The 25,107-nt window shown below is 40.3% G+C and overlaps 1 protein-coding gene across 1 annotated transcript in view; it reads right to left on the bottom strand.

The window, feature by feature from the left end:
• LOC136866805 (kinesin-like protein KIF20A) overlaps positions 1-25,107 on the bottom strand; it is a 430,278-nt gene that overhangs the window by 353,874 nt on the left and 51,297 nt on the right. Inside the window, exons 3-6 of the mRNA XM_068226714.1 lie at positions 22,707-22,795; positions 22,457-22,611; positions 15,659-15,852; positions 1,857-1,950 (exon numbers count right to left, since the gene is read on the bottom strand). Of these exons, the coding sequence (XP_068082815.1) occupies positions 1,857-1,950; positions 15,659-15,852; positions 22,457-22,611; positions 22,707-22,795 (532 nt within the window). The remainder of the gene's footprint in view (positions 1-1,856; positions 1,951-15,658; positions 15,853-22,456; positions 22,612-22,706; positions 22,796-25,107) is intronic.

Below are 25,107 nucleotides of genomic sequence, written 5' to 3'. Positions count from 1 at the left end.
AGTACTGTACCGGAACTGGAAAAGCGATCGGCGGTGAATTTGCATAAGGGACAATCTTAGCGTCGCATTTGGGTGGTATTGTTTAGAGAATCTCGGAAAATCATAAAGCAGAGAGTGGCCACAACAATTGCACGGAGACACGGCGGATTTCGACACCTCTGCTTGAAGACGGAACGAGTTTCGTCAAATGTTCACACTTATAAAACGTCCATATTATATTCAGAGTTAGATGTTTATATTTTTACATTTTTCCAATCGGACTGCCGAAGAGGCTTTCGGCAGTTTGCTCAGGGCACTGCAGAGTAACTGGGCTTTCAGGCAGGAATCGAAACTGCTCCTTCTAATACAAATTCAGTATTTTTGATATTATCGTACATGATTATGTTAGCGAGACCAAAATAGATGTTGCACCTTACATTAAAAAAAAAGAAAGCCATGGGAGGTCTTCGGATTGCCTATTACTATTTAGGTCCTAATGAAAGAGTGGGAATTTTACGTTTTCGTGTTAAAATACCAAAAACCGCAGTTGTTTCATTTGCGCACGTTACATTTTAAATGGTTGGTATCATTTCAAACTCGTACTGACATGTGCAGCGAGCACGCTTTCCAGATGACCTCAAGGTCACGAATAACCGTAATATCTGAAGTTTTGATATTTCTTTTATCTTTCCTATTTGATTGGATTTGTGACGCGCAGAATTGAATATAATGCATTCGAGAACCTTTAAGAATCGATACTTGCATTCGAAACCAGGTTTTCGAGTTCAACATAACCTTTAAAAGTCAATGTAGGCCTAATTTGCGCGGTACGAGATTTCCAGAAACTGACTACGAACAGTATACCCGTATACCGGAGACCAAATTACAATGAAAGATTAAGAAATGAAAGGATTTCGCCCTCATTTTGGGTGCTTTTGTATCTAATGTGCTTTATTTTATTAGATGAGAGAATTAAAAACTACTTGTGGTCGATTGTCGTATGGCTTGGCGTTATAAGATTTTACAAAGAGTTTGGCTAGCTAGCCTAATCAAAGTTGCTGAACTGAAAGAAGTTTTCACGGGAAAAAGACTAAGATTCCCCTGTAAAATTGAATATTAAGTATCGAGATTTTGAACTCGCGTACCGGTAATTAATGCGGTTTCGCGGTCTAACATGCCCGCCTCTCATCCAGAGGGCCAGGGTTCGATTGCGACCAGGTGAGGCAATTTTACCTGGATATAAGTCTGGTCCCAGCTCCACTCAGCCTACGCGATTACCTTTAATTGTGGAGCTATCTAAAGGTGAGATGGCGACCCCGATCTACAGAGGCGGGAATATCGGCCGAGAGGATTCGTCGCACTGACCAAGCGCACCTCGTAATCTGCAGGCCTTCGGGCTGAGCAGCGGTCGCTTGGCAGGCAAAGTCCCACTGGGGCTGTAGTTTGGTTTGGTTTAGTTTAGGAGTTTTTGTAAGATTATAATTATACATATTTCATTTTTGTGATGCTTAGCCAAATTGTTGACGGTTTTCATTCATTCTCGGATTTTCCGTTTTCCCATGTTGTACGTTTTACTTTCATGGTCCCTCGAAAAACGGAGAATCGAGGTTTCACTGTATTCCAGCAGTTTTTCCATTCTTCATCTTTCTTACTGCCATTTCAATTTCACCATTAATCAATACAGAGTAAAACTAGTAGAGAAGGATATACAATTCTGCTGAAACTACCAATGTAGACAAAGGTGTTAAACATTACCTAGAATACTGACCATAATTTGAGTATGTTTAAGAACTGCACCACATTAAACAGCTTAACTATACTCTTAGTCTCAAACAATGATATAAGCATTTCAAATATATGAACCAAATGGAGCTTACCATTAACTACGGATGACGAAGTTGTATCTTTTACGTCCAAACTGTCTTCGGATATTTGGGTGAGTGTCGATTTGCTTGAATACAATCTGGAGCTCTGAAAAATGCCAAATTTTATTTTCAAGTGTATATAAAGTACAATAGAATGGTCTTTGACAAAACCTTGATTTAATAAAACACAGAACAGTGGATGAGGGGAAAATTTTTTTCTATATTCAACACCTGATGGACAATTTATCCCATCTATTGGCTACTTACAGATGTTGCACTTGTTCGTATCCTCCGGGAAGTTCTGTAAACTTAGTTTTTGTATGGGAATGTCTACAACTTTTGGGAATCAATCGCTAGCTGACGAATATGGCCACTCACAGACGTGCTGAAGTAGTACTAGATAGTGAGAAAGTGTTTGAAATTTTGACGAATGACGTGAGAATTCTGAATTTTCCCATATCGAAGAAAAATTTAAGACTTCTTCCCTCCTGAAAATATCATAATCAAGGGTGAAGGAGTAAGTGACAGTGACCAAGAAGAATTACATCCTCCATATGCAGAGGCACGCAAAGCTTGTATCATGCACAGTTCATGGGAAGTAATTACCCAGGAATTCCTCTCTCAGCCTGAATGTAAAAAACTGATAATTGTGAAAGGACTGTGCTGATTTTCAGGAATTATGCCGAGGGTCAGATACACTAACATACCAGAGAAGTGTAATAATACTAGTGTACTGATGCATTCATCTCCACCCGGCTCATGCTCTGCACTGACCTCACATTGTATCTCTGCCCCTGCGTGACCGTGAAAGGTCCAGTTGCTGTCAGCACTTCTATTCCCGAGCAACTAGACCTATCACTTTCCTAGAAATGACAAAATCAGTCCAAAGGGAGAACCAAAGGACCATTTATTAGTGGTGCAAAGACTAACATCTGTGTTCCACACCACTTTTTGTGAAATACCATGCAATTTTTTTTTTTAAATCATGAAGATTGTGTGATTTTCCACCTTCTGAATTATGCATGATCTGCATCTACATTAATTTATAATGGGGTTTATGTATGAGAATGCAAAAACCTAAGTTGTGGGGTGTATCAGTGTTTTGAAAACCCAACCCTCAAAGGGTTAATAAGAATTGGTCTGAAAGCCTAATACTGAATGGTTCGATATTATGGCAGTCACTACATTAACAATTCAATCGTAGTAAGGCACAAATTTTAAATTTAGACAGTGGGAAATGTGTTGCTCCTGATGTGGTGAAGTAAACCCAGAGTACCCAAATGATATTTCCTTAGTGGACTTGAACCTGCAGACTTTCTTGACAAGACCATTGAAACCAAACAGAGTATTTCAACATTCACAAGTGTGTCCACCCAATGAAAACACAGAAATGGAAGCTAGGACAACATGAATTGTCCAGAGAATTACATTGAAAATTGCCCTACCAAATGGGAAAACATTAAGAGTCATTAGTAACAGTACAAGTCTCACAGCCAAGATTATTAACAGAAGACACCAACTGTCACATCACTTGATTGAGAAGAACCTCAGCATCGGGTCGTGTGATCAAATGCACAATAATTCAACAAGGACTAACTGGGGCAAACAGTCATTTACAAGAAAAAAAATTAGGGAATGAAATAATTTATCAAGAGAAATGTTTGATAAATTACCAAGTTAAATGGAGCAATCCCCAATTTCTTAGCAACTTCAACTACAGTAGTTACATGGTGCCATTTTGCTATAATATATTCAAAATATGTAATTTTAAGCATCATAATACACTTTCTCTTAATATTCACTACTCATGATGCTAACCACAACCGAAGCAGGGAACACAAAGGCCTGAAGCAAGTACAATTTGGTATTTCACAACCTTTTTTCCAAAATAACTTCAAGCGATTATTTACAAGAAAAACACAGTGTGAGTCATAAGTTTGTGCTTCGAATATTTCATGCGATTAAAAGATTGAAACCATCAAAAACGTATAAACAATGAATTTTAGCCTCCAGGACTAAAGATATGATCTTACAAGAATAAAAATTGTATAAATGAAAGAATTATGAACAAATAATTTGCCATAATAAGTATAGGATTTTGATGGGACTTCTGTAAAGAACTCACAAGTGTAGAAAACGTGTGAAACATGTAAAAAAAAGTTTTACTGTATCAACATAACGGAACCCTACAGGCGGCAAATTTGAATTTAATAATGAAGAAGTATTTGTATAATAATGCTATTGACTTCACGTCCCACTAACTACTATCACAGTTTTTGGAGACGCTGAGGTGCCGGAATTTAATCCTGCAGGAATTCTTTTATGTGCCGGTAAATCTACCGACACAAGGCTGACATATCTGAGCACCTTCAAATACCACTGGACTGAACGAGGATCAAACATGCCAAGTTGGTGTCAGAAGGCCAGTGCCTCAACCATCTGAGTCACTCAGCCTGGATAAGAAGCATCTGTAGTAAGACCTGTAGAACAGTTTGCTTCTGACCACAGACGATTAACTTTTTTAATAACAAGGATTAGGAAGGAAAGGCAGATCAAATACCAGGGGTCAAGAAAAACCCCAGACTCCTCGATTAAACAACAGTACTTGAAATTGCTGCAATTTAATGTCAGAGTGGCATTCAAGTCTTTATCAATCATGGCTATCATTGTTAAAATTCTTAGATTGACACTCCCAAGAACTTCCAATTCTATTCAACACCATGGTCACAACACTGCAGTATAAAAATTCAAATTCTGAACTACTCCCTGGTGAAGAGGTTATAATATCCAAGAGGTGATAACAGGGACTATTGAAGATTCACATTTTCCACTTCTGTTTTTGTGTACATTGTCCAGGTTCAAAGGACATGCACCAAACAATTCCTTGATCATCCAGCAATGAAACATTATGATACAGAATGGAGAGTTGCAAACAGCCAAAGAACAGAACAATTTAAACTCCGACGAAACTACGCACAGGAACGATGTTAACAGCGCGCGAACAACAATAATAAACTCATTCTTTCATCCCGATTAACTGAGTCGCCAGGGCGCGCCAGCCTGTCTTGCTTGCAGGACAATTGCCGCCCCGAATCCCCAGCTGTATAAAGCGGACACGCTGCTGTGGTGAGCGGGAAACACGATACACGAAGGCGCAGGACGAAATACTCACGAAATAAAGCATCAAATAAATACTCTTGAAAATGAGGTTTCGTAAATTACACAAACACATAAGAATTTATCGTAGGGGAAGAGTATTGGCCGTACTAGAAGTTATATTGGTCAAAAATAGGAAGAAGTAAAAATAAATCGGAAAATCGGAAGACGAGTTAAAAACCGGAAAGTTTCCGGGTAAATCGGAAGGGTTGGCAGGTATGCAAACCACTTATAAAGTACTTTTTCAAGATTTTCTTCATTTTAATAAATAGTGAAAACCTACAACCTGTTTTCCAGTCATTGACCGGATCAGGGATGTAATGAGTGAAGCAGATATAGGCTGTTAGTACGATGGGGTCGCCACTCCCAAAGTGATTTATTAATGAATGATAGTTTAATAAATAGTATTGCATAAAATTAATGATCCTTTCAGTGACTTTCTAGGATAAGTGTTTAGCTTTTAAGTGAATATAGATTAAGAATTATGCTATAATATTTGGAAACAAACCAGATTTGCGACTAGGAGACGTCCGTTGCGTAGGTTTTGTATATTCGATAGTTAACCATGGCGGTGTTTCCTCTCGTTTCGGAACCCATAGCCCGGAATTTCGACTGCATTTTGGAAATTGGTATTGTCTTCGAGCTAGTTTGGATCTTACGCGACCCAACCTGGACGCGGGAACGGCACAGTGTCAACCTCCGAGATCTTTTGCTACCATGTTTTTCCTTCATACCCACTTAGATACACCTGCTCCCTTCACAAAGCTGCAGGTTGTTCTTATTGTGTCTTCTTGGATTTTTTGTCTCTTCACCTGTTAGTCCTAGAGTGAAGTCTGATTCTACCCAGCACCACACATTCAAAAAGTATGTGTTCAGCCGATTTCTCAGCTTCATTGCATTTCCTATATATATTGCCCCTTATTACTCTCATTCTATGTCGGTGTTTTTTCAGATGGCAGTGTCTTATCAACAGTCCTACTATACATCTTATATTTTCTCTGCTGAGTTTCAACAGTTCTTTAGTATGCTTCTTGTTTGGTCCTTTTATCAGTTCCCTTGCAAGCCTGTATCCTGGAGTATTTTTCCAGTTTTCCATTTTGTACCCATTTTCCTATCTAGTGTCGGGCTTGTCCATAGGAAATCCTGCACACAGGTCCTGGGCCTACAAAATGTGTTTCTGCCCCCTTCGTGGCCAGTTTATCTGCCTTTTCATTTCCTTCTACACCTGCATGCCCTGGTACCGATATTATTTTGACAATGTTGTACTTTGAGAGCTTCAGGAGAAGTGAATGGCAATACCAGACAATACTGGATTTTATCCGGACTGCTTCTACTGCTTTAATGGCCGCTTGGCTGTCCGTAAAAAATGTATTTATACTTATATCGCGTCATTCATTTCATCTCAGCAATCTCTCCGATAAGATTGATGTCAGAAAGGACATCTGGTTGTAAAAACACACTACGAAGATTCATAACCAAACGTGTAGAGAAACGGTATAAGTTTTGGAGATGCAGTTTTATTTATCATATAATGTAAGAAACAACTAGACTTGTGTCATGTCAAGGTGATCCCAAGCAAGAACCTCAATAGTGACCAATGTTATTAGTAACAGATCTGAAAGAGATTAATGTACCAAAGATAACCAGGAAATTACATAAGGTGTGGAAACTACAACAAATTGGAAAAAGGACCGACCATCAGGACCGATATAGATGATACGTATATGAGGAAACTGCCTACACAAGAAGTGGAGACTGGTGAGATAGCGTGGACAAGATTTTAAAAAACCTTGATAAAAGAAGCAAATGAATTTTGCGAGAAGAGAAGTACGAGAGTAAGGGAAAAAGAGACACCCTGGTGGAATGAAGGAGTAATATCCTCAATAAAGGAAAGGAACATAGCACAAAAAGAAAGAGGTAGTGAAAATCCAAGCCAGAACAGCTAAGGCACGAGGGGAAGATCAGAGACCTCGAGCAAGTTTACCGGGACAAGAAATCGAGAGTTAAAAGAGAAGAAGAAAAAATGCTGGGAGAAATTTACTCAAAAAATGAAGGAAGACAGCAGGTATTTCCTTTCTTGCCCCATTTTTACATTCAAATCTCCAAGCAAGAGTATAATGTTTACATCAGGGATGTTTAATAGTAGATGGCCCAGTTCTTCACAAAATTTATCGGTTTCTTCTTTTTCCTTGGCATTTTTGTCGTTTGTTGGGGCATGGACATTTATCAGAGTATAAGTTTTATTCTCCTCTTTAATTGTTCACATTGCCATTCTTGGACAGATTGATGAGAAGTCCCTTTTTTTGCTAGCTGCTTAACGTCGCACCGACACAGATAGGTCTTACGGCGACGATGGGACAGGAAAGGGCCAGGAGTGGGAAGGAAGCGCCCGTGGCCTTAATTAAGGTACAGCCCCAGCATTTGTCTTGTGTGAAAATGGGAAACCACGGAAAACCATTTCCAGGGCTACCGACAGTCAGAAGTCCTTAATCGAGTTTATTAAACTGTTATGGACTAGGAATCCAATTACAAATCGGGGTAAATGCTTCAGTACTTTTTTTGCTAGAGGGCCTTTGTAAAGACGATATCCTCATGTCCTCCAGATTCTATTGGATCTTGATCTCCATTCGTTAAGTTTCTGAAGAACTGTTATTAAAATTTAATGCTGATCCATTATACACAGTGCAAAAAATTAAGGGAAAATGTTTTCATCGTATGCCATGCTCCACAAAACAATACCTCACACCCAGGCATATTACCAACTACACCTTTATTCTTTGCTGTTGAAGTATACAAAAGAACATTGATTGTTTCGCTTTCATTTCCAGAACGCAAACGGAAATGTCCAAATAGGGGCGAAAACAAAATGATAACAGTCCTCCAGGGTGGATTTTTATCACATTGAAGAGCTTCAGTATGGTGTATGTCCTCCAGGAGCACTTTTCACAGCTTGGCACCTACTTCGCAGGCTCAGTATAAGTCAATGGAGGTCACATTGTGGCATCAGAACCCATTCTTCAATGAGAGCCTGTTCAAGGATTTTGGAGAGCTGTGGTGGTACAGGACGCCCATGAATACATCTGTCAAGCCTATCCCACACATGCTCGATGGGATTAACGTCGGGACTCACTGCTGGCCATTTCATCTCTTGACCGGCCATTTCATCTCTTGAATGTCCAGTTCTCGCAAGACACCTCTGGTGATGGCTACATGAGCCCTGGGATTGACGTGCATGAGTAAGAATTCAGGGCCAACACAGTATGCAGCAACCAATACATGCTGTAGCTGTATCTGCTCGATGTACCCCACAGCAGTAAGATTACCGCGGACGACAAGCCCTGTACGGCTATCAATACTGATGCCATCCCACATCACAGAACCTTGTCTGAATCAGTCCCCTTCCTGGACAACATTTGGCATATACTGCTCACTAGGCGTCTCCATACACGTTGACGTCCATCACGTTGTGTCAGGGGAAACCTGGACTCGTCTGTGAACACAGATCTCCATTGGCGAAGTTGCCAGTTGATGTGAGTACAGCAAACAGAAGTCGAGCTGCACGATGCTGCTGCGTTAAACGGGGCATTTGAACAGGACATCTGGGTCATAAGGACACTTGTCTTAACCTGTTCCTCACTGTCTGGTCAAACACAGTGGCTCCAGTAACTCTTCTGAGGTCTTGTTGCAGTTCTCTGGCAGTTGCTGAACAACACCGCAATGCACAGATGGTCAGATATCGGTCATCCTGTGGGGTTGTCATGCGTCCACGACCTTGTCCAACCCTCCTTATGAAATGGCCTGCCTCACTGTAGCGATTCCTCAAGCGTTGAATAACTGACGGAGAGACATTGAGATCCACAGCAACACGGCGAAAAGTCCATCCTTCCTGGATCAAAGTAATGATGGCCCTTGAGACTTGAACCTCATTAACATGTCTGATGGGATGTGCTGGTTTACATACAACGTGCTCAAATGACCGCAATAGCCTGTGTACCTCACGACGACACACCTCTATTCACTTTGTTCTAAGGAGTCGCCTGGCAGTTTAATGCATGGCTACGCCTACAGATGGAGTATAACTTAGATTTGACATACCCTGAGTAGCTAAAGTCTCAAGATATGCTGTACGACCATTAGAACCCCATTTACCAAATTAACGTTCACATACCACTCTTGATAAACTTAACAATGATAAGTTAATATGGTTGTTTGACCCGTATTGACTTTTCTGAATGTATTACAGAACTACTTAAAGTAGTTTTATTTGAATCCGCCTCATCAATAAACCTATTGTATTGACAAGGTGGATTCAAATAAAACTATTTTAAATAGTTCTATAATACGTTCACATACCAGACGTTACAAAACATGTTCCCCTAATTTTTTTTTTTAACTGAGTATCTGTTAAAGGTTTCAGCTTGCTGAATTTCAATGAGTTTATGTTGAATGTGGCAAAATATGAAATTTTTTGTGGCTTGTTGAATTGAAGTATTTTTAGTTTGCTGCAGCTGCATGCTCCTTTGGGCTTCCAGGCACTCTGACTCGCCTTGATCTTCTACGTGACACCCCATCGTATCCGAATGGTGCCTTTGCTCAGATCGGCAATGTTATATGTCCGAGCCAGTGAATTCATTCATTAGAAGACTTCGTGATTGGCTGATAGTCTGGTCATTACGATCGAAACATTTCTGACCGAGGTCAGGGTTTACAATTCCAGACGTGATCCGGAAGGGCAATTGGCGAGGTATGAATCGGTGATTAATGAGGTTGTGAAACTTGTATTTGGTCCACGAGAGCTATTTTATCCCGCTCAAGCCCGCTGGTATACCGCTGATGAACACCTATCCTCCATCTGGGAAGCGCCACGCCAGAGTTTCAACTCTCCGCCTATTATGAAACCATAACAGGTTCGTGGCGCATAATGTATTAATACTAATCAACTAAAAAAGAACTTAATGCCTCTCGTTTCTCTGTGTCAGTTGAGCAGTAGACCTATCTCACAGTAAACCTGGTCACCGTGTTCATTGGAATTATCATGTGTGCAACTAGCTTCCCTGCTACCAGTACTGTCACCATCCCAAATGATGTCAGCTCCACTGCCATCGAGAGCATTTGAGATACCGGTGTTTTTGCAACTTTATACAATTATTGTTTTGTTCTCCACTGATGGTTTCTTGAGATATTCATTGTATGTGAAGGTGAAGCCACCCCTTCATAATATTGATTGATGCTTGTTGGTTAAAGGGGCCTAACATCTAGGTCATCGGCCCCCAATGGCACGAAATGAAATGACAAATTAAATATCCAAAATCCTCCACTGACCGCAATTCAAAACGTAAGGATGAATGGATGGGTATGAATATAAAACTATCAGTGGACCCGATCCACAGTGCCTCATATGCACAGAAGCTGGCGTAAAATAATAGTATTACTGACCAAGGGACTGCTTCTATAGCACGATAGTGAATCGATGATGCTTGTAGTCGAAAGGAGTCATAAATCGAAGTCATAGACCCCTCATAATGGTACTTATCTCAAGATAAGTAGAACCATGGTATTTGTCATGTTGCGGTACTTATCAAGAGTAGCGTAGACTCGCGGTATTCCGCACACTAAGGTACTATTCACAGGTAATGAAATTTGCACATGTATTACAGACTTACTGTGTTTCGCACATTGCAACGAAATTTGACAGGCAACGCAAACATATGGTGTTCATCACCAAAGTGTACTAACCACAAGGACTCGTACTATCCCGTGGTGTCCCTCATATAGTGGGTACTAATCATAGGCAAGCCAGAACCATGGGTTCCGTCATCCCATGGTGTCGCTCATATAGTGCTACTAATCACAGGTACTGTAAAAGCCATCGCGCTCTCGGTTGCTACTGAACACAAACCTACCGTATTTCACGGCATAATCGTCGCCACCGCGTAATCGTCGCATCCTTTATTTTCAATACAAAAATCGGACTTTAAACCTTTAATTACATAATCGTCGCACGTCCAAATTTTGTTCACTAATCTGGTTAAAAGGTAAATGGAACTGCAACGTAAGTTGCACATGAATGCGCAGTTTAAATACGTGTATGGTTTACGGGCAATTTGGCAACACAGTCACGTTTGAGACATGTTGCACAACGTATAAATAAATAATACCGGTATATGTACGACGCATGGCTTACCGGTAGACTATCGGCAGTTTGACAACGTGGTCGCGAGACAGTGTACTATTTATTCACCACCTACATATTATGCTTACCGGTAGGCTATCGGCAGTTTGACAACGTGGTCGCGAGACAGTGTACTATTTATTCACCACCTACATATTATGAGTTCCCATTTGAAATACGTAAGGCTGTAAGTTATCGCTTATCGGCAACGTCGCCAGGAAATACTGGCTAGGTAGGTTGAATGGACCTCGAACCAGCCCTCAGATACAGGTAAAATTCCCTGACCCGGCCGTGAATTGAACCCGAGGCCTCCGTGTAAGAGGCAAGCACGCTACCCCTACACCATGGGGCCGGCTCCTGTGTTATTGCGCACGAAGTGAAATCCAAGACGATAACGCAGATTTCCACGGAATTATTCAGCCGAATTATTTACGATGTCTCAGTTGTCATCGCTAGACTCTTATCTTACCTACTACTACGTCATACGTGTCCGGGCATGGGATGAAAACTTTTATCCAAGCAGTCAAGATAATTATTAGCCAATGCTATTAAAGTTTTATTTTATAAACTCGTCAGTCTTGTAATGTAAAATCATCAATAACTGGGAAGAAATATTAAGCTAATTACCGTATGTTTAAAAGAAATTGAAAAAAATTAATGTTTGTTACTGACGTCTCGGAATACAGTCAACTATACAGTAGATCTACACCGCGCTAGCTAGAGCTCCGGTTTGCGAGCTTTGCGCAAGCGCAGTAGTGTGTCGCAACCAATGAGCTAAACTGATAAATTGTTGCATGCTTCCTTGCTGCCTAACAGTATTGGCTGCTCTGGAATGGACAGATCACAGATGCATTTATTTGTTTCAGATTTACGTGCTTACTGTAGACATGTGTGAGTGAGAATTCAAGTTTTTAATTTGTGTTTTGGGTGTTTGCAGAAATAATTTGTTTTAATAGTGAACAATTACGGAAAGTCATTTATATCGCAAAACATTAACGTGTGAAGCATTTATAAGCGATTATCGGTAAATATAGAAACTATTCTGCGGGCTTCAAGCTAAGCGTAATTGCCTTCGCTGAACAGCACGGGAACAGAGCTGCAGAAAGAAAATTTTCTGTGAGTGAAAAGTTGGTGCGTGACTGGCGGAAAGTAAAAAACAAGCTAAAAAGCACAAACCCTTCTAGACGCGCGTTTAGAGGTCCTAAAACAGGGAAGTTTCCTATAATTGACGAAGAAGTGTTTAGGTACGTCAGTGAAATACGTAACAATGGCTGCAGTGTATCATATGAAATGTTACAAATTAAGGGACAGGAGGTAGCGCGCAAACACAACATACCGGTAACTCAGTTTAAGGCGACTCGTGGGTGGATTAAGGGGTTCATGCAACGACACAATCTGTCAGTGCGAAGGAGAACAACACTAAGCCAAAAGTTGCCTGCTGATTACACGGACAAGATTGTAAATTTTCACCGATTTGTCATACGTTTGCGCAAGGAAACTTCGTACTTGCTTTCTCAAATCGGTAATGCCGATCAGACTCCAATCTTTTTTGATATGCCTCGCAACAGCACTATTGCGCTAAAAGGATCACGGAGTGTATTAATGAAAACCAGCGGTAGTGAGAAGTTGCGATGCACGGCAATGCTAGCCATTACAGCTGACGGGAGAAAGTTGCCACCTTACATCATTTTCAAGAGGAAAACGATGCCTAAGAATATACAGTTTCCCCATGGAATTCATGTACGAGTGCAACCAAAGGGTTGGATGGACTTAGAACTCATGCTGGACTGGGTTAAAACTGTGTGGAATAGAAGACCTGGTGCACTACTAAAACAACCAGCTCTGCTTGTTTTAGATAGTTTCCGAGGTCATCTCGTGAACGAAGTGAAGCAAATTCTCACTACAAATAAGACACGACAGATAGTCATTCCTGGTGGCCTAACATCTGCTTTGCAGCCACTAGACGTATGTGTTAATAAACCCTTTAAAGACCACTTACGTCGATTTTACAACGAGTGGATGATGAGCGGCGATCAGCAATTGACGCCCGCCGGAAATATCAGGCGTCCACCCTTGGACTTGTTATGCTCGTGGGTGAAGAAGAGTTGGGATCTTATACCACCTGAACTAGTCTCCAAGAGCTTCAAAAGGACTGGGATTTCGAATGCACTACACGGTTCCGAAGATGACGCAGTGTGGCAGGGAGACGAAGAATCTGATACTGGTATTGACAGAGGCGAGGACGGAGCATCAGATAGCGAAACCTGCGATAGCGACACCTAAGATTTGGAATAAATTGCGTACGGGTAAGTCCGCATTTCACAACAAAGCGATAATTTTTTGCAAGTGTAATATTTTAACTTTAATACTCAAATTAATGACAAATTAACTTAATACGTTCATTTTTATTTTCAGGTTGGAAAATCGTTCACCGAATTGTTGCGAAAAATTATGAATTTTGTTTTAGACTATTTTAATTATTTTGATGTATAAACGCGAGTATTACGTGCATCTTAAATTTGTATCAAATACAATTTAGTTATAAATACATTTTTTGAGTAATACAAATACTGGTATTAAATATTCATCGTATAATGGTCGCACCCTACAATTTTTTTCGAAAATTTTGGTATAAAAAGTGCGACGATTATGCCGTGAAATACGGTATTTGGTACATAACAGAGTGGTACCCTTGGGGTTCCCCCTGTGGTGGTATTAATCACAAGGAGTTTCATGGTTCTAATATAATCATCCCTTGGTCGCCCTTTTAGTCACCTCTTACAACAGGCAGGGGATACCGTGGGTGTATTCTTCGTCTGCGACCCCCACCCACAGGGAGGTTGTGTGCATGGTCCGCGAGAGGTATTTTATTTCCCTCAAGTCCGCCGGCAAGCCGGTTAGCACCCCCACTATCCGCCACCTGGGACACGCCACGTGGGAGTATCAAGTATCCCGCTGCTACGCCTGCGAAGTAGGTTCGTGGCCCTTCATAATAAAGCCATGCTATTGAAAGTATGCCAATGCCAACCCAACCAACCAGCTGATCGCTTGGGACTATCGGAGCAAATGTTAGGAGTAGTACTTCCAAATACATAGTAACTGGAAGCATTCTTTCGGTAACTGCAGCTGTTGAAAGCCAGACATTTATTTTTTAAATATATTTCATGCTTGGTCTCTATATTACATCAGGATTTACCTGAACAGCTGAAATTGTGATAGAGAAACAACACTGTTTAGGTTAGGTATGTCAAGTGCCAGGATAGTGCCAGAAGTCCCATGACGAAGAAAATAAAAATAACAGAAAAGCTTGCCATATTTATAGATATCTAAAGGAGTTGAGGTAATGCGTTTTATCATGATGTTAAATTTCATATGTTCATTGTTTCACGTTTAAATAAATAAATGCATACTAGACCTACGATTCTTTCAGTACGGTGACAAGTAAAACGACTTATGATTGGGTCGCTTTTTTTCTTTTTTTGCTTGTGGCTTAACGTTGCACCGAGACAGACAGGTCTTATGGCAACGATGGGATAGAGGCCCGGAAGTGTGAAGGAAGCAGCCGTAAGACCATTTTCACGACTGCCGACAGGTGGGATTCAAACCCACTATCTCTCGGACGCAGCGCACAGCTGCGCGCCCCTAACCACACAGCCAACTCACCCGGTTGGGTTGCTTTTATCACGTTTACAAACTTGTGACATTAAACTCAGTGTTAATGATTTTGCCTGTTATATTAATAGCAACATACGTGAGTATTTCTTAACTAAAGTAAACTTGTTTCCTCGTCCCAAGGTGTGCTTCAGGCACACTCTCAATATAGGTGAGCTGAGTGCACCATTTTACCGCATACCAAACGTCCTGCCATTGTTAAATCTGTGCGGTACCGGGAATTGAACTCGCCCCTGAGAATGGAACAGCCAATTGTGCTAACCGTTACGCTGCACAGCGGACATTCTTAACTAAACAACACACATCGCAAGACCGAGTATGCTTGCAATGCGCGGGTCGGCCATACAAAACTGTTCCCCTATATGTGTGACGTCATAAGATCTGTAGTATGCTACGCAGGTGGACATTTCTTAATTATGAACCACAGACATACCGTATAACTTTGGCATGAATTCGTATTGCGTTGGTCGGACGGAAGAAACTATGTCATGTCATTGAAACTGCAGTACGGCCTGTACCCGCTTCAAAGTGGAATTGTCGTCCTTCTCAGACAAATTATATGCAACCTTTATTTTTTAAATTTTTTGTCTTGAAACTTTGGTGGGTGGGGAGGTCTAATGTGCAAGTGGGTCTAATACGCAAGGAAATACAGTAAAATCTATTTTCACTTTTATAATCAAACTTCTCAGATTAAAATTCTATTTTCTAGTAAGACAAGTTCTTTCATGGAAATGAGCAAACAGTCTGAATCAGAAATCAGCTCGACTTAACTGCAATAACAAGGAATATACATAAGGCAGCAAAATATTTATACCTGTGATCGATCTAGGCCAGAACACATGATAGACTTCTTGAACGTTATCTCTTCTTGTTGAGACTTCTCATCCAGCCAAACTATATCAATTACCTTATCTGGTTTGTATTTGAAACTCCGGCTTACTTTGCCTTCAATGCTGTTGAAGAGCACATTGATGGTCCGAGGAATAATACCTGGGTTATCAGATGTTCCTACAAAGATGAATGTAAAATGAATATTCAAAATAACAATATACATTAAAAGACAGGATGCCAGAAAGAAAATTAGAACATATACACAAAATAAGATTAGGACATGCAAGGACTAGCACAATAGAACATCGAATACATCTTACATCGTGCCTTTACTAAGCAGGGTTGCATTCCTCTTTTGTTCTTTATTCATTGTATTAAACAAGCTGTATTGTACCTATCTCTAACAACCCCCTTTACATTGTCGTTCGGGTGGGTAGCATGTTCAAGACCAGCATTCGGAAGGGTGACTTCACCCACTGCTAGTGCTTCCCAGGGAATTGGCAACCACGAGTATGAACTGACTTTGACAATCACTGCTGCATATTTCTTCAGTTATTCAACAGACGAATCTTACCTTAGCACCTGTCTAGCTGTAACATAATGTTTTCATACATATATAATCATTATAGACTTATGCCTTTCAGTGTTCAGTCTGCTAAAAGTCGCCAAAATCTTCTATTTGCAATTAGTGCCGTGGCCTCATTTAGTTCTATACCTCTTATCTTTAAATCGTTAGAAACTGAGTATAACCATCGTCGTCTTGGTCTACATCTACTTCTATTACCCTCCATAACTAAGTCCATTATTCGCCTAGGTAACCTATCTTCCTCCATTCGCCTCACATGATCCCACTACCGAACCCAGTTTATGCGTATAGCTTCATCGAGTTCATTCCTAAATTAGACTTTATCTCCTCATTCCGAGAACCCTCCCGCCATTGTTCCCACCTGTTTGTACCAGCAATCATTCTCGCTACTTTCACGTCTGTTACTTCTAACTTATGAATAAGATATCTTGAGTGCACCCTGTGTTAGCTCCCGTAAAGCAAAGTTGGTCTGAAAACAGACCGATGTAAAGATAGTTTCATCAGGGAGCTGACTTCCTTCTTACAGAATACTGTTGATCGCAACTGCGAGTTTGCTACATTAGCTTTACTACACCTTGATTCAATCTGACTATATTACCATCTTGGGAGAACACACAACAAAATACTTGAAATTATCGACCTGTTCTAGCATTGTATCACGGATCTGACATTCAATTCTGTTGCATTTCTTACCTACTGACATCAATAGTCTCCAAAAGGCTAATTTTCATACCATATTCATTGCACCTATTATCAAGTTCCACGATATTAGACTGCAAGCTTTCGGCACAATCTGCCATTAAGACCAAGTCGTCAGCATAGGCCAGACTTCTTATTACATTTCAGCCTAACTGAATCCCTCCCTGCCACTTTATACCTTTCAGCAGATGATCCATGTAAACTACAAACAGCAAAGGTGAAATATATATTTTTTTTTTTACAAGTTGCTTCACATCGTACCGACACAGATAGGTCTTATTCCAATGATGGGACAGGAAAGGGCTAGGAGTGAGAAGGAAGCGGACGTGGCCTTAATTAACCCTAGACCGGGCGCGCTGGTTGTTTTTGTCAACCAAAGCTCTATTTTACGCTATAATTCCCAAAACTGTCAGTCTTTCACCACCATACAACTAATACCTTTGCTCTCACTCTTGACCTTCAGTTCAGTCGAATTTCGGCAACAGCGGAAGCAATACGTGAGTAATTATTTCGAGCGAAATCTTGGAACCCGAAGCTGGTTGACAAAGTCAACCGCGCGCCTGGTCATGTAAGTAAAATTTATTTCTTTAAAATTTCCTTTCCTCTGTACTTTTCGGGTAATTAGCGAAAGTCAAGCGTAATTACATGTAGTATATTTCTATTTTAGGTTCGTTTTGTCAATGATGAAGACATATCTGACATTTTGAGCCAGTTGTCCAATGAAATACAGGACTCTGCTTCGGATTTTTTGAATGGGGAGGAAGAAATTATAAACGTATCGGATCAGTGAGAAGACGATAACGAAAGGAAATTTATCTTCGTGACAGATGGAGGAACAATGTGGTCCAGGACAAACTTTACAAAACTTACTCGAGGATAAAAGCAAGGAATATTGTAAAAATACTGCCAGGACCGGAAGGGGAGGCGAGGAAGGTATCAACAGAAATTGACTGTTTCATGCAGTTGATATACGCTGAGATGGTTGATGAACTATTATACTGGACTAATTTGTACATTTCTAGGAAGCGGGAGAAAGTGAATTACAGCCGTAAGGGTGATTCTAAATTTGCGAACCGCAGTGAAATTATGGCATTGCTCGGGGGATAACGTGAAAAAGATTTCCTGGACATGGTAACAAAGTTTATTTTTCATCCAGTAATTTTTGGCTATTATATCTGGTCATTTCATTGTATAATTGTGCAAATATTAAAATATGACTATTATTTTAATTTAATTACGTATCTACCGCTTAACTCATTTTAAATAGGCCCAGTATTCATGTTCATATCGGAATTAGTTCACGTGCTTATGATTATCCGCTTTAAAAACTTTCATATTAATCACTAATACAAGTTTTTTATTTCATTTGAAGAATAACATTGAAACAAAACATAAAACGCCGTTAAATGAAATGTTCATGCGATTGGAAGCCTGTAAACTACTGAAAACGTAACTGGTTGACAAAAAAGTCAATCGCGCGCCCGGTAGTGTGACAGAAATTGGCGCGCTCGGTCTAGGGTTAAGGTACAGCCCCAGCAGGTGAAAGATTACAGCCTTCTCTAACCCCTGTAAGTACCCTGAACACAGAACTCGTTCTACTTCAATTCTCACTGAACCCCAGTTGTCAACATAAATGCCTTCGATTGATTTTAATAATCTACCTTTAATTCCATAGTCCCCCAGTATGGCGAACATCTTTGCCCTCGGTACTCTGTTATAGATCTACGAAACAAACAACGGCCAATTCCTATCGTAGCATTTTTCAATTACCTGGCCCATACTGAAAATCTGATCCTGACAGTCTCTCTGTGGTTTGAAACCACACTGGTTTTCATCCAACTTTCTCTCAACGACTGATCACACCTTTGCCTGGTATACTAATCAATGAGATATCTCGATAGTTGTTGCAATCTTTCCTGTTCCCTTGCTTATACATAGGTGCAATTACTGCTTTTGTCCAATCTGAAGGTACCTTACCAACACTCCATGCTAATCTCACTACTCTCTGAAGCCATTTCATCCCTGACTTCCAACTATACTTCACCATTTCAGGTCTAATTTCATCTATTCCTGTTGCTTTATGACAATGGAGTTTATTTACCATCCTTTCCACTTCCTCCTCCTCCCCACGAGCTCGGTTGCTCGCGACACCACCATGAAGATTTCCTTTTAACGTTAAGAAAGATGTTCAAAATATTCCCTCCACCTGTCCAGTGATTGCCTGGGATCAATTATGAGTTCACCTGAAGTACTCAGAACACTGTTCATTTTCTTTTTCCCCTCCGTTCCTAAAATTCTTGATTACTGCCCAGAAAGGTTTCCTTGCCGCATGACCTAGCCTTTCCAGGTTATTACCAAAATCTTCCCATGACTTTTTAGATTCAGCAACTATTTGTTTTGCTCTGTTTTCTTAATCTACGTACAAATCCCTGTATCCCTTGGCCCTTGTTTGGAGTCATTTCTGATAAGCCTCCTTCTTACATTTACAAGCTGCTCTCACTTCATCATTCCACCAAGATGTTTGCTTTTTCCTATCTTTACACACAGTTGTTCCTAGGCTCCCTTGCTGTTTCTACTGCAGCATCCCTGTAGGCCACCCATTCTCTTTCAATATCCTGAACCTGCTTACTGTCTACTGTTCAAAACTTATCACTAATCATATCCATGTACTTCGAATTTCCCCATCCTGGAGATTTTCTACCCTTATTAGTTTGCAGACAGATTTAACTTTGTCTACCCTAGGCCTAGATATACTTGGTTCACTACAGATCAGACAGTGGTCTGTATCATCGAAAAATCCCCGGAAAACTCGTACATTCCAAAAAGATTTCCTGAATTCAAAGTTGGTTCAGATATAGTCTATTATAGATCTGGTACCCCTAGCCTCCCATGTGTAGCAGTAAACAGCCTTATGCTTGAAGAATGTATTCGTAAATGCTAAACCCATACTACCACAGAAGTCCAGCAAATGCATCCCATTTCAATTAGCTTCCATATCTTACCCACATTTACATCACCCCTTCACATCCTTCAGTTCTATTTCCACCGAGCTCTATAGCTGCAGTCGCTTATGTGCAGCCAGTATCCAGTAATCGGGAAATTGTTGGTTTGAACCCCACTGTCGGCAGACCTGAAGTTGGTTTCCCATTTCCACACCAGGTAAATGCCGGGGCTGTACCTTAATTAAGCCTACGGCCGCTTCCTTCCCATTCCTATCCCATCGTCGCCATAGGACATATCTGTGTTGGTGCGACGTGAAGCAAAAGGCAAAGTTCTATTTCCAATTCTTGTATTGAAATCGCCCATTAGCACCATTCTATCCTTGCTATTGCTTCATAAAACTTGTCAACTTCATCCTCATCTGCACCCTCACATGGTGAATATACTGAGGCAATTCTCGTCTAATTCCTCCAACTGACGAATCCACCCACATCATTCGCTCATTTACGTGCCTAACAGAAACTATGTTGCATGTAAGGGTATCCCTGATAAACAGCCCTACCCCATACTATGCCCTTCCCTTTTTTAACACCCGCCAAGTACACTTTATAATCTATGTCTTCCTCGTTCCCCTTACCCAAATATCACTTATTCCTAGCACATCCAGATGCATCCTCTTTGCTGACTCAGCCAGTTCTACTTTCTTTCTTCCATAAGCCCCAGTAATACTGATAGCTCCCCATCAAATTCCATTTCATTCGCCATGTTCACTCCAAGTGAGTACCTCAACTGTCACATGGGAGTGGGACTCCGTTACTCCCATAGGTCGGAGGCTTGCTTTACCCATATGTGGCCACTGTCGACATTTGTCGAGTAATATCTGAATATTGTCGATCTTATATTGGTAAACCGGAAGAATATTTTTGAGGTGCATTGTTTACAGTTCATTGTCTGATACCGCACAGCATGAAAACAAGGAACATGCGGTTTCACGCCTCATCGCGTGGCTGCGTATGAAATATCATTCCGTATTCACTCAAGATCATAACCCTTCCGTCGCGGTGAGTAATATTTTCTTATAATATTGTTACAGTTGAAAGTAAGATTGGACCATTGTGTTAAACGAAATAAAGAAACATGCCTTTAACAGATTTCAAATTCATTTATGGCTGTTTCATAGTTGCTTTTGTCTAGCTCAGCACAAAAGTTCCACGTCGGCATATGTCGACAGTGGGCGCGATGGGATAGTAAAGGCCTAGGAGAGGGAAGGGAGCGTCCGTGGCCTTGATTAAGGTCCAGCCCGAGCATTTGCCTGGGAAACCATGGAAAAACATCTTCAGGGCTGCCGACAGTGGGGCTCAAACACACCATCTCCCGAATGCAACTCACAGCTGCGCGCCCCTAACCGCACAGGCAACTCACCTGGTAAGTTGAATTTATAGCATATTTTACACCATTAATTATTACTTTAAGGTACATTACTACAAAGAATCATACTGTTTACTCGTGTGATAAATTTTGAAGCACAACACCACAATGCTCACACTGGTAGAGTGTCTCCTTTAAATTTTGAAGCATGTCTCCAAACACAGCACAACACTGCACTGCTCACACTGGTAGCGTCTCCTTTACGAGACACTTTCCCATTTGATTTCTTACTTTTCGCGCTGGAAACATGGCATATTTCCTAGCAGCATACTTCTTAGTTGTAGAAGAAAGTATTCAAAACACTAAATACGCATAAGCCTGGAGTTTTTTTTTTTGCTAGTTGTTTTTACGTCACACCGACACAGATAGGTCTGATGGCGACAATGGGACAGGAAAGGGCTAGGAGTGGAAAGGAAGCGGCCGTGGCCTTAATTAGGGTACAGTCCCAGCATTTGCCTGGTGTGAAAATGGGAAACCACGGAAAACCATTTTCAGGGCTGCCGACAGTGGGGTTCGAACCTAATATCTCCCGAATACTGGATACTGGCCGCACTTAAGCGACTGCAGCTATCGAGCAAGCCTGGAGTTTATTAGAGCGATCAGCTCATTCAGTATAATCTGCTTGGAGAAAACTGAAATGGTGGAGGAAATCGTACTGTTTTTTAAACAATCATTATTTTCTTATACCGTGCTTATTGTATAGTATTTTTCAACTACACACCTTAAATATACCAGCACCTGATTCCTCATATTCCAAACCATCCACAAAGTCATCTATATTTCCAACAAAATAGGTCTTAATGATTGAATGCACCTTTACAATATAGTAAAAAAAAATTATATTGTACTGTATTCTAAAGGTGGAGTCATTCAATCATTAAGACCTTTTATCTTGTCGAGGCTGACAATACAGATTAATTATATTAAATTTTTTTCTTGTAGTCATCTATATTAGGAATGCAATCCTGAATATCATGCCGCGATAAACTTTGGTGGGCTTCCATTTCCAATATATGTGCAGTGAAGAGATGCAATAACACTGTCGTGAGAAAGGCATAGCCTTGAAATTATGTCATCTCTTGCTCAGTATCGTTACTAACAGTACAAGTAACATGAAAGTAATCATACCTTGAATTGTATATGTCTTTCCTGAATTTGTTGCACCATATGCAAAGAGAAGGCAGTTATCTCCTCTGATAAATCCCCTCAAAGATGGCATACATACATCCTGAAAGAGAGTACTCTGATCTGTATCAGGCCCAAAAATCTTTGAGAATTTATATCTGTAAAAAAAAAAAATATATGCAAATTTTAATGAGTACGATATAACTAAATAAATTGGTGCACTATCCCACTAACCACAACTCTGAATACTCACTTAGTTTCAGTTACTTTATTCCTGGAAGAATTGTTCTCTTTGCCCACCCTGGTTACCAGAGTCTGCCTATCGAGGACTTCACAAAGACCCTACAACAAAAGGTATATGAATAACCATTATTAACCAATACAGAATGAAACAGAACATAGGTAGGCATTAGATGGTTTGGAAACAAACAAGAAATGTCTAGGACACAGCATGTCCAAAACATTCAGTGTACTAAGTAGCTGTTTATTTGTCTGGCTGGAAGATATGGTATACTGTATGTGCACACACACACACACACACACACACACACACACACACACACACACACACACACACACACACATATATTCACTTCAATATACCCTCAGACTTCAAGTTTCTGTTGTATTCCTCTACTTGCATTTAGCAGTGACCTATTTTGCTTCTACACTTCTCACTTTAAAATCATTACGAACAGTCTAACCCTAGCTCTGGCCCGTTCTCTCTAATGGTGAAGTCCATTATTTTCCATTGTAACTTATCCTCCTCCATCCACCCCACGACCGAAACTGGTTTATACTACAGCTTCACCAGAAACGTATACCTTCATTATACTGTCCTCATACAATTGTCTCTCACTTTGTACTTGCAATCCTTCTTGATACTCTTTATGTCGATCTGATTCATCTTATAAATAAAATGGTAAGAGAGTTAACCCGCGGCCTCAAAAGGATCAGATCCAAGTTGATTCTAAGTTCTATCACAACTGATGTATGAATAGATTTTAACCTTTGACTACACGCGCCTATTAACATACAGTATAAGTACACATGTGGTGTACTATTTACACCAAGAGAATGGTATCATGAAATCACTTAAATATTTTATCTTTAATAAATCACGCACATTAAATTAACTGTTCTACAAGCAGAAAAGTTCAATTTTACCATACTTATAATAGCTTATTGAATAATAATGTGAAAACATTACATTCAGTACAAAAATTGTCTGTAACTTGGAAGAAATATCATTAAACTGAATCCTAGAATGAAACTACTTGGAAATATTGTTCAAAAAAGTAGGAAATAGATTTTACTTATATCACTTCAGCCACATTCCAGCCTAGTCACTGTCTTCACCAGGATCTCCATTGTTGCATTCTGGACAAGTGATCACAGTAAACTCATGTTCTTTACATACTGATTTCATATACAGACTGCATATTATCGTGGTCACCATGTCCTTCCGCCAGCCACAAGAGAAGCACCATCGTGTTTTTGACAGAGGGTATTCCCCTTGCTGTAGCTCTTGCCTTTTGTAGTTCCACAGAAAGAGCTGGGTGTCTGCAGGTAGGTTCCTAAGTTCAGCTCTGTCTTCACGATACGGTTTCATCAAAGGCATCAACAAGGATACGAGAAAATCTCTTCGGTGTTTATGACAATTATCAACGTGTGTTGGACTGTGTACATTAGACTGTTCATTCCTGCTATATCCTTCACCTGAAAAAACAAAGCCAAAGATCATCTCTTCATTCTTCTTGATACAGTATAGGCATCGCTCAATTTATTCACGCATACCTGCCAACTTCCAAAAAGAAAAATCTAGAAGATCCTAAAGCGGAAAAATAGAACGCGCGCACACGCATCCTCACAAACACAGCTGAGCCAACGATAGACTCAATCGTACGAACGGGACTGTTAACTTTGAGAAGGCCAGGCCGGTTCAAGAGGATAACCACCTTTTAAGTACTGTAAGTTTAAAGATTTCTTCACACTCATTTCTCACTTTTTACTTATCAGCCTAAGTTCCTCACACAACATTGTTTTTTCCGTTACAGATTGGAACTTCATTGACGGTTTCCACTATGGTCACTTACATTTTACCATACACCTGTTACGTCTCTAACACAGCTTCTCAATTTTGTTGCTGCCCTCCCGACCATTTAAAATAAGGCAATACACCCAGCCAACATTGGAAACAATTTTCGAGAACGGTACCGCTACATTGAGAAGAAACTGAGAATGCTGCTATTCTTAAACTTTAAATTTATCAGCGTTTTTCCATCACTTATCACATAAATATCACCTGGCACATTGTCTCCTCTGAAAGTTGGTTTCTCAAGCTCTTTTGCTCCCCTCCTAGCCATTTGTGATGATGGTGTTTCTACAAAGACTGAATCTTCAAGAGTGATTTTGTCTTGTTTTTGATTTATCAAACTAAAACTTTTAGACTAAGAGGACCGCAACCTCACCATTAGCACTTATTGTTTTGTTTCTATCTGTACAATTTATTTTATTTTATTCTTAGTTTTAACACACTTTTTGGATTCAATTATGTTTTATATCAAACTTTTTTCACTGAATTTGTCTCAGCGAGTTATTTATTGCTCCATCTAGTGATGTAAATTTTGTATATTGTTATTGTTTTTTTGTCA

The sequence above is a fragment of the Anabrus simplex genome, chromosome 3 (genome assembly GCF_040414725.1).
Source record: "Anabrus simplex isolate iqAnaSimp1 chromosome 3, ASM4041472v1, whole genome shotgun sequence".
In the NCBI taxonomy this organism is placed as follows: domain Eukaryota; kingdom Metazoa; phylum Arthropoda; class Insecta; order Orthoptera; family Tettigoniidae; genus Anabrus; species Anabrus simplex.
The sequence above is the reverse complement of the archived record's forward strand: the minus strand, read 5'-3'. Positions and strand labels throughout refer to the sequence as shown.